This window comes from Apis florea, unplaced genomic scaffold, assembly GCF_048593485.1.
Source record: "Apis florea isolate Af1SG1 unplaced genomic scaffold, ASM4859348v1 contig_3203_pilon, whole genome shotgun sequence".
Classification (NCBI taxonomy): domain Eukaryota; kingdom Metazoa; phylum Arthropoda; class Insecta; order Hymenoptera; family Apidae; genus Apis; species Apis florea.
In genome coordinates, this window is record NW_028256723.1 from 2,365,160 (window position 1) to 2,380,012 (window position 14,853).

The 14,853-nt window shown below is 32.2% G+C and overlaps 1 protein-coding gene across 3 annotated transcripts in view; it reads right to left on the reverse strand.

Annotated features, from left to right (window-relative positions):
- LOC100872529 (uncharacterized) overlaps window positions 1-14,853 on the reverse strand; it is a 41,451-nt gene that overhangs the window by 2,225 nt on the left and 24,373 nt on the right. For all 3 annotated transcript variants that reach the window (XM_086910788.1, XM_086910787.1, XM_086910786.1), the window contains 2 exons: window positions 11,326-11,559; window positions 2,160-2,225 (listed from right to left, as the gene is read on the reverse strand). In XM_086910788.1, coding sequence (XP_086766914.1) covers window positions 2,160-2,225; window positions 11,326-11,559 — 300 coding nt within the window. The remainder of the gene's footprint in view (window positions 1-2,159; window positions 2,226-11,325; window positions 11,560-14,853) is intronic.

The following is a 14,853-nucleotide window of genomic DNA, read 5'->3' on the forward strand; positions in this document are numbered from 1 at the left end:
TCGCATCCACACTTTTCGAATCCAAACGAAAACGAAAATAGGTTGAAAATCTAGGTGGAATATCGATGTAATACGCGTAATTTTATCCATAGTCGATGACAAGATTGGTATTCAATTTGTTAGCGAAATAATAAAATCTTCCTACGTGTGTTAAATCTTTACGCGTTGCATGCATAAAGTGCATGCTTATCGTGTTTAAGAAAGATCAGAATATCGATGATACATTATGCAAGTATTGCGTAAAGAGGCAAGGTGAAAAAGGACGGCGTGGGTATGTCGTTTAATTACAAGCCTTTCTGCACGTGAAACAAATCGATAATTAACTTTCGTCCGGCAGAGATAAAATAATTTTACGATTTTTTTCTCTTTGAGAAACTTTTTTCGTTTTTCCGAGAGACAGGATTTGGATAATTTTCTACGCGCCTTCTCTATTGTGTATTTCATTGTGCCGTGACGCTGGTCAAAAATTTAAGATCTTCGAGTTATTAACTCGAGGCGAGAAAATTTTGTGAAAAGGACACCGAGCCCACGCTATGCGTGTTTTGTAATTATCTTGCAATAAGAATGAGGCTGGAGAGATGAGTGTTGTTGCGCAACCGGTTGGAATGGATTGATTAAACTGAAAGAAACGAACGATACGTTTTATGTAATTTTCGTTTATAATCGTGCCTCTTATAGGCTGTGCAATTAATACAAAACAATTGCTTGTAAAGAAATAAAAATTTCAGAGTAATGGTCGAGGATAGTTTCTCTAGTAGTAAATAATTGAAAACCAGAAATTTCGTAAGCGATACATCTACTCGAATCATAAAGTTATAGATTTAACAACACGAAATTGAACAAAACTCATTTTCATCGTGAAATCTCCACAATCTCCTATTACACATCACAATATCTAATCACAAACTCGGATATAACTCGCCATTCGAATTTCAAACAACTTTGAAAACCGAACGATCAAATAATTTCATATACATAAGTGTCTCGAATTTTCTATAATTATTAACATTCGAAGGATTCGAATTTCAGATTCGAGTCGATATTTCGATTTTGAAATGAGCAATCCACCGACATTACATTCCGAAAGAATCATTTTCAAAGAAAGGAATATATTTTGTATAATACCATCCACTCTTAATAAAATTCACCTCCGTTTCAAAACACCTTCAAAATTATCGAATCCAACAACGGATCAAGCGCACAAACTTTCCCGAATTTGATCATTTAATCGACAAAAGGGATGAATGTCCTTGCGCGTGAGGATCGACGCAAACGGGACACGAGAAAGGAGACACGGAGAATAATAGTCTAAGGGGAGAGGGATAGGGATAGAAATAATATGAGGAGAGTGACAGTGGTCGTGGAAACGAGGTGTAAACGACCTTTCCTCGCTGCAAGGTAAACCTCAATCGTACGACATCGAAATTTATGAACGTGATGGAAAAGGAAGGTGGAAGGCAGATATCGGCGGATAAAAGTGAAAGGATCGTTACAACCTTGTGCCCGCGACGGATTACGCGTCCGCCGCCAACACGATCCCCACGAGTTCCTTTCTGGCTGCTCGTTGTGTGTATAAGCACACAACCGTCCCATTCTTCTAAGCGGCATAAATATCCCAAAGACACGGGGAGTTACGTGGCGAATTCTTGGAACCGGGATTCCTGAAGGGTCGAGTAAATTCTTCGGGGGAATATTGACAGGATCCTCCGTAATTCTTGCGAGGATTACACGTTCAGATTGCGGTAAATCCTTGGTGTCCGGTGGTGAATGTACGAGGAGGAAAGTGGAGAATTCTTTTGAGTTAGGAACGTTCGCGAGGAAATATTTGTTACGAGGGTTTGTTTTTTAGGGAAATTTTGGAAACTTGGATCTTGGAATAGAATAGGGATTTCATTTAATTATGTTTGATTATGTTTCGATGTTTCTATCTATGTTGTTTATAAATATTTTTGCGGATACGGAAAGTGAGTCTTATTTTCATTCGATTAATACGAATTTTAAGTTTCGTTTAGAGAAACTGGAGGATTTTGGATAGGATTGATCCGTTGATTTTGAATTAATCTGATTAATCGTGAAATAGAGAAGAACTGATGATTTTGAGTCAGTTTCGTCACAGGTGTCGAATGGAGGAATGGACTCTCGTCCTAATCTCTAATTACCTGGTACGGCTTGAGCATCTCTCTCAGCTCTCCAGATTCGTTGAGTCGTTCCACGGTGTCGAATCCCTGTAAAGAGAAAAGAGTTATTTTAACGAATATCAAAAGAGATATCATTCGCGATGTAGATTAAAATTTCCATACTGTTTTTTTTTTTTTTTTCAATTAATCCCGAAAAATGCAGTCCAACGAGTTGATCATGATTTCAAATACGCGATAATCGATTACTATGCATACTATACTAACCGACGAGAGCTCGTATTAGCATGTATAAACAAACAGGATCTATCAAAATATTTATGACACGGCTAACAGATGCGTTATAATCACTTTCGTTTTGCTATGAATTTCCTTATTTTATGGTATTTTTATCGTTGACCATTTACCAGTATCACGTTATCATGTACAGTATATACTGACGACAGCTACTAGTAATGAACATTTTATGAAGATTTATTGTTTAAACACATTTGAGTGATTTTTAATGATGTTTCTTCAATTAATTTTTAAAATAAACTCTACATGTGCTCGTTTCTTTCATTTTTGGATTTTTTTTATTTCTTTTCTTTTTTTTTTTTTTTTAGGAAAAATGTAAATAATTTGGTTTCTAGTAGGAAGGAACTTGCAAGTGAAGCAAAAGTGATCTGTAAAAACGCGTCTCAATTTTTAATTCGACTCGTGGAAATGTTTCGACATTAAACGGTGAGACGAGAACCAGTATAAAATAGAACCAACTCTTAAAGGTTTCTGACACGATTACGTCGATGATATTTTCTAAATTTCGAGCTGCTCGAGCACTTTTACTTTTTAATTTTCAATTGAATTAGATATCAAAAAAAGATATTCATAATTTTTAATATAAAAAAAAGAATCTAAAGTTAGCGAACCAAAAGTTTACTATGTAAAAAAGATTTAATAATTAAAATTTTTATATACAGATATCGTTGAATTGTTAACATTCTTCAAGAAAAATCCAGCAATTTTCAATTAATCATTTCCATTGCTAATCAAAGATCTCTCTTCAATCGAAGAGAATGCCATTTTTATCTACGGATCAATTAACGATATAATCAACAATTCATCACTATATTACATTACGTATACTTCATCAAACTTCTCGATCGCTATTCATTCCTAATCTAAACCCGATCCATTCCCCTTTCAAAAGTCTAAACACAGAGAATCAAATCATTTGAAGAAAGCCTATTTTTTTCTTTTTTCTTCACTCACACTTGTCACTAATCCATTACGAAAAAAAATCGAACGATTGATACCTTTCATCGACGTTGATCCTAAAATGATCCTAAAAATGAAATCATAAAAAAAAAAAAAATATTCTAAAGAAATCAAACTGCAAACGATACAAATTACACGTCGAGCATCGATTTAGCATGATTTTCGAGACTAGTCCACGATCGAGCACGGGTATCACGTGGCGTGGTCGATCAGGAATGCGGTTGGAGCGCGGTTGTGTTTCGTTTATACACGTTCGCCCGAGAGGACCGTGCGGTGCCTTATAACGCAAGCCACTTCACCTTTCGTTCTCTCTTTCGCGCCTTCCCCCTTCTCTTTCTTTCGCCAGGCCTTGGATCGAGCGGTTTGACATTTCGCCGCCGCGTTTATTCGCTCGGCCATCGACTGTGGCCCCTCTGTCCATGAAGTGTCGCGCAAACGAGACACGTGAACGTGGCTACGCACACTTGTCGCACAGCCCTCGAATCTTATCGATCGTTCGTTGATCTTGCACTCGTGTCAATATTTATTTCATTTTATATCGTCATCATACGGTGGAAAGAAGAATAGGATTTATTAATAACACGAGAAAGATATTTCTTCGATTCATATCAGCATCCAGTATCTTGCAGATTGATTTTATTCTATTTTGTATCTTTATAACAGATTCTGAAAACAGGATCTGACGAAATATAAAGAAATATTTATAAATTTATTTCATATTATTGTCATATCCATCTGGATATCTTTTAATAAAGAGCAGGATATCCTGATGATGTAATATAGAAAAATATTTTATTTATATAGATAGAGATAGTAAACGAGCAGTGAGTCAATGCAACAGTTCGAACTATGTTCAAACTAGTTGAATGTCATGACGATGAAAAGCCGGCTGAATGATGGATCGATTCCAATATTTTGACGTATTTATTTTTATTAGATGTATCGTGACACGTAAAATACGTAACAAGTATAGACCAACCTTTAGAATTTCTTCATTCAACAACGTATAATTGAATGCATATCGAATGATCGATCGTATCATGAATATCGATCGTACATTTCAGACCAGATTTCAAGTGATATACTTGATACATCGAAGGAAAATGGAAACTGGTGCACGGAGCCAATGTCGCACGATCTGGATTCAAGCCAAAATTCGTTTGGCGTATAAAGTAAATAAAATTTAACCATAGAATTGAGAGAATATAATTAAAGGATGTATTGTTATTAACAAAAGTAACTACGTGATGCATTCGGCCACGTGCACAACAACATACACGCTTGGAATTGATAATGTTGATTCAGCAGATTCTAATGCACACGATGATATGATCGTGTTATTGAAAATACAAATGTGTAGAATTGCAACTTGCGTTTCTTCTCAAGTTTTCTTGTATGGCGCCTTGAGAAATTGGGCAATTGATCTGATCGACGTCAATGTTTTCACATCTTTGGATTTTTATTGATAGATTCTTGTTAAATTCTTTTGGTGTTGCGTGTCATAGTGATTTTTTTATTTCGCTAAATTTTTCCAAAAGTAATCGAAATATTTTTACGAGATTTTCAATTTTAATGTTGTATACTTTTCATTTTCTAATTTTTATTTTTAATTTAGTTATTCGTTTATTTGTTGTTTGACGTGAAATAATAATATTTTTAACATTCTCTTGAGTTTTAAAACATTGACCATAAAATCAGAGACGTGTCATTGGTTATTTTTATAAAATCTTTATGGATTTATCCTTTGATCAATTTCCTTTGATACCTTCTTTATCGCGTGAAAGAAGAATAATTTAATTTTAAGACCGTAAGAATAGAAAATTGTCGTCGAAATATTAAATTTGATAGTTCATAGAAATAATAAGGAAAGGAAAGCGTAGAAAGGTGTAACAATTTTTGTCGTATTATTTTAAGAATTGTTTCGAGCGAAAGCTGTTCGCATTAGAGAAGACATTAAACCGCAGTTACGTTTAATAACTTCTTTCCATTTCTAACTACGCCACGGTGAAATGATACAAAATGTGAAATGAACAGCAAAATGTCATAATGCTGGAAAAGGTGAGGGTCAACTTAGTTGTTATTAAGCGCGAGGTAATTCCATTTTATGATTCTTAAGTTGCATTCCATTTGCACTTTCACTTTCTTCGCTTTCTTTCTCCGCTTTGCAAAATTATTATTAATGTTGACATTGTAAATAAATAGAAAGCATTCGTTACACAAATATTATTAATATTATTATGAATCATTTTGAAATGATTATATATACATGATAATGTACATGATATACGCATAAATCTTATATACACGTAAATAATATTACAAAATAGAGATATAAAACACTTAATGTTTAAATAAATTTGTTTAAGAGATATTTGAGAGATCAAATATTTGTTAAGAGATTTTTCTTTTATAAGTTTAATGTTAAGCATAAATTGCACATTTATGTTTATATAAGTGTTCGTTAACGATTAAGTTATAATATGGGAAAAGCTATATAATTCTTAATAATAATGCAAAATAATAATGAGAAAAAAAATCGTGAGAAGATACCCTTAAGTAAACGAACAATTTCACAAATAAGAAAAAATAATTTTAATAATTTATTAATATATTAATATCTCCTTATATCTTTCTAAATCATTTTCATATTTAATTTATGAAACCGTTAACTTTCAGATGCACTTAATATCTTTCTTTTCTTTCCCCTATGAATCATTCAACTTATACAATTTCAAGTCACTTTATCCAAGAATCTTCGTTCAATTTCATCTTTAGAAATTTCATCGTTGAAAGGTTCAAAAAATATGTCGTACAAAAGAAAAGATGTACAAAGTAATTTAACTTTTCCTCATCTGATGAAAAATCTCTATTCGACCAATACTCTGCAATTCGTGTAATTGTGTCGTATTTCTATTATAATGTTTCTCGCGAAAATCCTTTTTTTTTTCGAATTATTCCTAAAATTATTCGTACAAATATTCTTTGACATTGTAATGAACATAATATGTTTCCATTAATGTTATTTGTTTCCATTAATATATACATGACATAGAATGTGTCCTCATTTACTCTGTAATATTTCATTCGTCACGTACTTAAAATTCCAATTGGTAACACTTCATGCCCAATTAAAATTCCGTAATTTTATGTTCGATAACAGCATAAATAGAATAAACAACAAAAATAGATCTTATTTTATATTTATTGCATTGGATGTGTAATTGTCAATAACAAATAAAAGTTTAAGAACAAATAGCTTTTTGCATTAAAAGATTTTTGCATTGTATCATAAATATTCAAGAATGCGAGGAAAAAAGAGATTCCTCGCGAGATTCGAATCTGTGGATGGCGACCCCTGACGGGGTTTACACATCTTTCGTCAAGGCGCTTTCTTCAATTCTCGACATTTTTACTTTTGTCCGATGTGATTTCAATCCCGTATTGAACAGCAAAAAATTCTTAATATAAATAGCAGTATATAGATGGAGTTCAAATATACGTATAATTGTAAGACTAATTATTTATTGGCTGACTATTTAATATCTATTTATAATAAATGAATATAATAAGAAATGTTAATAATAAATGCATCGAACCATTGTAGACTTTCCATCATTTGAAAAAATGAATCATGTTTATACATCAATTTTTTTGATTTGATATAATATAATATGGCTACAATTTTGATTCAATATGAAAATTTATTGCATCGTTAAAGAGGTTAATTAAATGCGTTCCATTACGAGATATTAATTGGAGCAAGGTAACGTATAAAATTTCGAATCCGATTACGGTTTTCAATAATGGCCATGATATAACGCATAAGTTTCCTCGAAATTGCATAACTTTTCGGCAAAGATTGATACTCGTCCACGAGCAATCGAGAACGTTCGTAATTTCTTTGAAATTTCTCCAGCCTCCCTATGATGCAATTTATTAGCCGGCGTGTTGCGACGTAATTGCACTCGGCACCGATATCGAATGTGCGTCTAATTGCACGACATATAATTGCGCGTTTGTTTGTTTCGACTGGCATTATACATTTCAAAGGTTTGCATCGCAATATCGATGCCTCGAATATATATATATATATATCTTTTAAAGAATTTCAATCAGAAAAGTAAGTTCTTTTTCGAAAAAGGAAATTAAATGAAATTATGAATCGAGATCAACGTTGTCATAATTTCTATTCTTTTATCCCTTAATCTTTGTTACTTGAATGCAAATGACAGTGAACGAATGTGTATATAATTTTTAATATCTATTTGAATGTATTTTTGTAAATTTGCACATTTGAACAGGTGGATGATATTTTGATGTAAAATTTATTACATATGCAATTGTATGTAATTAAGCAATTTGATACAAATATTAATTGTCGAGATGTATGTGTGATTCAAAAATATACTAAAATTTATACACGATCAGATATAATGATGGTAATAAGATGATTGAAATAGATTAAAAAAAAATTTCTTAATAATTCTGGAACAATGTAGTATAGGTTAAGATAATGGCAAGATAATTAATCAGTAATTATATCTGGGCAATGTTATTTTGAGCTGAATTTAAACGCGACTCAATGTATGAATGTAAAAGTTCAATTCCTATATTCTTCCCAACATAATTTATTGTATTCCTGAGAAATATTTCAGATTCTAGTCTTAATTGATTAATTGTAGAGTACAGAAGTTGTAATTACAGAAATATTCAAGAATTCGTTATTACAATAATGTAACACTTTTCAATCTTAATCATCTATATACAAAAATATGTAGCAAGAAAGTAATAAAAATTACGCATAATAATAAATTTGCAATTACAATCATATTTGCACATTTTACCTCATTCTTTCTTTATTTGACACGTTTCTGTCGTAAAAGATCAAAAAATTTAACATTTTCCCATAGCATCCTTTGATTAACTTCTTCTTTTTCAAAAGAATTTGTTTAATATTCTACATTCTAAAAAAATATTAAAAATTATCAAGATTAATATAAATTTTAAATAATAATATTAAATAATGTTAAATATTCAAGTAAATCTTTCAGAAATATTTCAGAGAATTTAAATTTACTTTAAATTGTACCTAAAAATAGCAATTTTTTTCATTGAAAAATCGAGGTGGAAAGTAGTTTAGTGGATGTGAAACTTTCCCCGCGCATTTGACTGGTAAAGCGAGTAAAAGTATCGTCGCAAGCGTAGTAGAAAAGTAGCGTATATTTATAATAACCGGTAGTGGCGAACAAGAGCACTATCACGACAGAAGAAAAATGGCCAACATGCAAAATCATCTGTTCCGCTAGAGGCAACACCGAAATCGAAAACCTATTCTTGTCATATCCACGATATAACGTTACGCAATCTAGGAATTCTATTACAATTTTATTTTTGTCAAAAATCAATATTGAATTGCGTACACTTGTAATTGTACTACGAACATACTGCGTTGGAATTGTAACTTTCTAGAAATATAACTTTTAAATTTTTAAGAATATTTAAAAAATAAATTTTTACTTTATTTCTACTTTCTACTTCTAAAATTTAAAAAATAAGTCTCGATCGTCACTTTTTCAAGTAAAAATGCACCCTTACATTAAGACATCTTTTTCATTTCCCAATATATTATATTTTTCCCCCACGATCTTCGCATCCTTTAACATTCAGTTCACATTTTCCCCCTATCCCATACGAATTTAATCCAATATTCTTTTCTCTGAAATCCCAAATGATTACCACAGAACCTCTTGATCAATAGCGGAAATCATCAAACAATACATCGAATCACAACTATGGAACAAAATCTAAACAAGAAAAAAATAGCGATTGTGAAATCGTTGTAAATCGATACCGCAGTAACAGAGTTGTTCCCGCTACAGCAAAGAACCTCGAAACTTTTTGAAATCTTATGATCGATGAACAACTGATATAAAATCGTGTGCCGCGTGTACAAATGACTTTCTCGTGTTTGTATCGGTTACGCAATCGTGTATCGTCCACACAGATTTCCGGTTACAAACCCATTTGAAGTGCGCGAACTAGCGCTCGTCGGTCATCTTTGACATTTCGCGTTGATTTCTCCATAGCGTCTTCGCCGCTTTCACAAACCGTGAAAGAACATACATTCGTTGCATAATGTAACATCGGCCTTGCGAGAAATTCGCATGAGCGCGAACAAAAGTTCGGAAAAAAAAAAAAAAAAGAAACGATCGTGTGACAGCCATTGTAAATTCTGTAAATGAAGTATCACGAAAGTTTTTTCATTTTCTGATAAAACTCGTCGATCATGTTCCACTAGAAAAATAACTGCGGAATCGAAGAAAAATTAGAACACTTCACGGGATTCCACGAACTTCGCAATCCGTGGCTGTGAACCCCTCAAATCGGGGTTTCCATACCTTCCGCCACGGAGTTCCTTTCGGTTCCACGATGTTACACCAGATGTCTTCTTCCCTATGAATTCTTCCGTATGAAATTCTGATCGATCAAAGCTCGTTTCTGATAAGTGTCTGCGATTATAGTTATTCGTAGAATGCACGCGTTTATTGCGGAAAGAAACGATTATGGATTCTCATAGGCGAGAAAATCGATAAAGAAGAGGCATGTTTGTCGAGCACAGAAACGATCACTAACAGATGCATACGTTTCATCATTCAATATCGTTCTCGTTGATAACCGTGGAACGTGTATCTTATCGCAAACAGACCGGACACGTGCCGGCAAAAACCGATCTTTCGCGTATACTCAAGTTTTATGCTAATAATTACACGGGTGTATTAGTTGCTCGTCTTAATGAGCAGCCTCGATAAGCATCAATAATTATCCACCACGATATTAACGGGAGTAACGAGCGAGTAGATTTAACCTTGGTAGTCTGCCAAGGTATGTGCATCCGGCTACAAATTATCCGCGTGTAATTTAAGAAAGTTAGATTTAGATGGAAATTTTATGGAGTTTTCGTGGAGATTTCGGCATTCTAGTAGAGATGAACTTTTTTCCTAAGAATTTATCTTTTATCTTTCAATATATAACATTTTGGTAATTTTAGGCGATGGATGTTTATTTTAATATTTGCGTATGACTGATAAGAATGATAATACAGATTATTCTTAGAAGGATTATATTTAACGTTTATATTGATTTCTCTTGAATTATATAATATTATAACCTTGTTTCAAATTTAAATTTATAGAACGTAATTTAGTCTATAATATATCATCATGTTTGTGTAACATCAGAGGAAAGCTATATCCGATACATTTGACCTTATCTGTCACTTACAAGTGCTTTTGCAATACATCGATCATCCATGTTTCTATGAAAGACATTTGTAAAAAATTTATAGAAAATTTTGTAATATTATACTAATCTTTTACTATTTCAATTGAAATATAAGCACAATCTAAATCGTTTAGGTAATATATTTATAGATAATAACATTTATAAGAAGTTATAGAAATTAGATAATAAATTATTACAAATATTTTACAAAATAATTTCCAGCACATTTCTTTTATTAATAAATTTGACTTTCAAGAATTTAACACTTAACACTTTATTACCTACTTCTAATCTTACGCTTCTCTAATTTTTTTTCTTCATATTTCATTCCCTATTTCCCTATAACCTTTATAAATAAAATATTTATAAAAATATATAAATATTTATTTCGGTGCAACCTGCAACAGCTTCATTACGAAAATAATATTCTATTTCCTTTAATGATTCAAGCTAACATCTGCATTTCAAAGTTGCACGAATTTTCCATAACTATTATTACATTATTCAAATAAAAATTTAAATTAAATAACATATCTCTCACGAGTCACGTTATTTTTAAGTCTACGGAAATAAATGGCATGAATAAATAAAAAAACCACCATACGATACACGTTAAATAATAACTATAAATACACATTATAAATTTACTTACCCCGATATGTTGGCCATCGATGAAAAGCTGGGGCAACTGTATCACCGTGGAGCCCAAGCGATCTCTCAGCTCTGTTTGCAGCTCAGCGTCCCCAAACAAATCCAACTCGTCGTATTTGACCATGTGCGTCCTCAGGATTTGCTTCACCTTCTTGCAATTGTAAAACGTTTTCCTCACGATACCAGAAGTCGTCGTGTACACTACCACTTTACCCAATTCCTTCTTTATGTACGCCTGCAACCAACCATGTAACGATCCCTATTAAAAATCGTGACAACGTGAAAATTTGCATGGAAGTAAGCATTTCGTGTCGTTCTGTATACACCCTGTTCTTAGCCGCAACAATTCCGACTTCCGTCCTCGAAATTTTGTACGTGATTATTAAACAAATTTATCTGCGCCGAGGAATGGAAACCTTTTGCGACTGATTTAATATCGAGTTACGCTCAGCCGCGTTCTGCTTCGCAACTTTCGACTGAATCACCTCGTCTCAAGGTATTATTTACGTATATACACAACGAGAAAGTACGGGTTTCGATGGTTTCGTACAAAATGTAGAAAACGAACAGGAAATTAAGGTTGAAAAATGAATGTGAATGTATTGTTGATTTTTTTATGTAAGAAACTGTTATAGAAATTTGAAGGATTGATTGAAACTATGAGATAGAATTTTAATTCCTTATAAATTAATTCTTACGTTTGCCAGAGTTTCTCTTATATATATATACTTTAAACGAAAAAGAGAATAACATTTTTTGTTTTTTTAAAATCTTTATTACAAAATTACGAATTCTGAAGATTTCCCTCTCTTTCTTTCTCTCTTACTTTATATCGAATAATATGGTGGATGAAAACATGGAAGCAAGGACGTAAAAGTAATCACGGCAAAGTTTCTTAATGCTTTCTCCCTTGTAATTAGTCTTCGAGGAATAATATTGGCCAAAGAGTATTGTAATCATTTGCCAGAAAATAATATTAAAATGTTACCAACGAGTGAATTTAAAGCGAAGTTACACGCTGTAATTACATTCGTCTTATGTAAAAAGGCTTCACTTCGCTAAAATTAAAAGATCCAAGATTCAAACCTCGCTCCAGCGATCATTTAAGCATAAAGCACGTTAATCCTTGATCAAAGTCTTCTTTGTCATAGTCGTAATTTTCCAATTAAAAAGGGGGAAATACATTAAATCATTTTGATTCATGAATATTATAAAAATAATAAAAATGCGTATTATTTACCGTATAGATTACATCAATACCAGAATATGTTGCAATACGACGATATCCACGCGTGTTTACGTAACGTGGAAGATGCTGTATTTGGCGCGCAATTCAAACTTATAACTGCGTTCGATCCGTCAAGATTACGTAGGCCTGTTCTATCGTACAATTCATCCCATTAACCCCGTAAATGTTAACCATCCGCGCGTTCCATTCCACAACCTTGCCTGGAATCGCGTATATACCTACTTTATTTACATATGCCGCGTTCACAATGCACGAACGTTCGGGTGAAGGTAATGGATTCCACGTAGGCACGAAACGAAGATACGTGGGTGTTACGAGATAATGACACTCGCCTCGATATGTGTGTACAGAAGGAATGATTGGATTTAAATATGTTGAATATATATATATACGCACAAGTGTTACGTAAGTGTGGAATGAAAGACTCGTTCTCTAACGAGCCGACAGGTGGACGATTTATGGGAAATCGTGGAACGATTCTTGTTATATCGCAGATTTTATTATGCATTTCGAATATCGCGCTCCTTTTAATGCTTGTTGTGTCTTTGATGTGAGTGACAAACTTGATCCGTGTCAAGTTTTCTCGATACTTTTACTGAATAAATAGAAAATTGCGGAAGTTTATATATGGAGATACAAAAATTTTTTAAATTTATTGAGGTAAGTGAAAAAGATTACATTTTTTTCTTCAATTTGTTTTTTTTTCCTTCTTCTTCTTCTTCTTTATGGTTGTTGAATTTCTTTTAACGTCGAGGAAACGAGAATTAAATTTTAACGCCGATGAAAGAAAAGAGAAGTAACGGGATAAATCTTTAACCGAAACGAGAACGTGATCGGGATAAGGAAGAACAAGGGTGTAGGAAGATTAATATTCTCTCAGTATATGTAAATATGATTTTCTAACCAGGAATATTAACTTAAAGGTTATCCCCTCGCAAAGTAGGTACATTGACTTTCGTGATAGTGATTTCAAACTTATCCAAAGAAAAAAATATATCTTCTTTCTTATAAAAAAAAAAGTTAGATTATATTATCATGGATTATATATTATCATATATTAAAATTGAAATCGAAGTAACAGTAGTTTATAAATTGCAATAAAAATTAAGGACAGCGTAATTCGATAATTCAAAAACATTTCGATGAATGAACAGGATATCTATTTGTCAATGTCCACTTCTTGCAATCATAGGCATAAATTGTAACTGCACTCGCCATTCCATTAATCACGAGTAAAAATTCACATTGACGCGCTTTTATATTTAAAGGATTTATTTTATTTATTTTACGGATTTTGTACTATTAAAAAAATAAAGATTATCGAAATCCTTTTTCTTTTCTTTTCTTTTTTTTTTTTGGAATATTACTTAACTCTGATTTGTATAAAAAATTAATCAAATTTTTATATCATTTTAATTTGTTGATGGCGATAGAAAGAAAGAAAGAAAGATGCTTCAAGGAACAACACGGAGCTGGTGATATCGTTAAATTAAACCTTTCACTTGGCAAAACAACATATAATAATTCAGCCAAAGTGCAACGTCTGAAACGATTTTCTGCGCTCTTCGATTTTACTTGTAACCCCAACTATAATCACGTTTCTGGTGTGGTGGATGAAACATACATTTATGATTTATATTCACAATAAATATAGCAATTTACTGATTTATATAATAATTGCAGTTTATTAACTGCAATGATGTAAAATGAATTTCAAATATTTTTCAGCATTTGCATTATAAAAATCTTGATTTCTTTCGTTGAAGTGATCAAATAATTCTTTTATTATTATACAGAAAAATGTTAAAATTCATTTATCCAATATTTTTGATATCTTGTAATAACATTTTTTGATTTAAATTTATTAAAATCACAATTTCCTTATCAATGTATTGAGTATTCAATTTATATATTAGAAAAATAAATAATAAGAGTTTACATCATGTTACATATTTCGTCACAAATGAGTATACGATGAAAAGTTTATCAAATTGCCACAAATTACTTTATTACCTATTTCCTGTTCTTTTTTACTTCAATTTTTTCTGAATTATTCGCCAATTGATTCACTTCGCTAACAAGCAATTGCAACATAGTACCGGTTCACTGTGCCATAATTCTTAATAAAGTTACCCTCATATTCCATTGCAATTTAATTCAATCCAAAAACACGTATATATCGCGATATATGCAGGTATTTCGAATATCGAAAATAGCACGTTTAGCAGAATCGTGTATCATTTGGACTCGCGGGTCAATTTTCGCGAAATATTCGTTGCA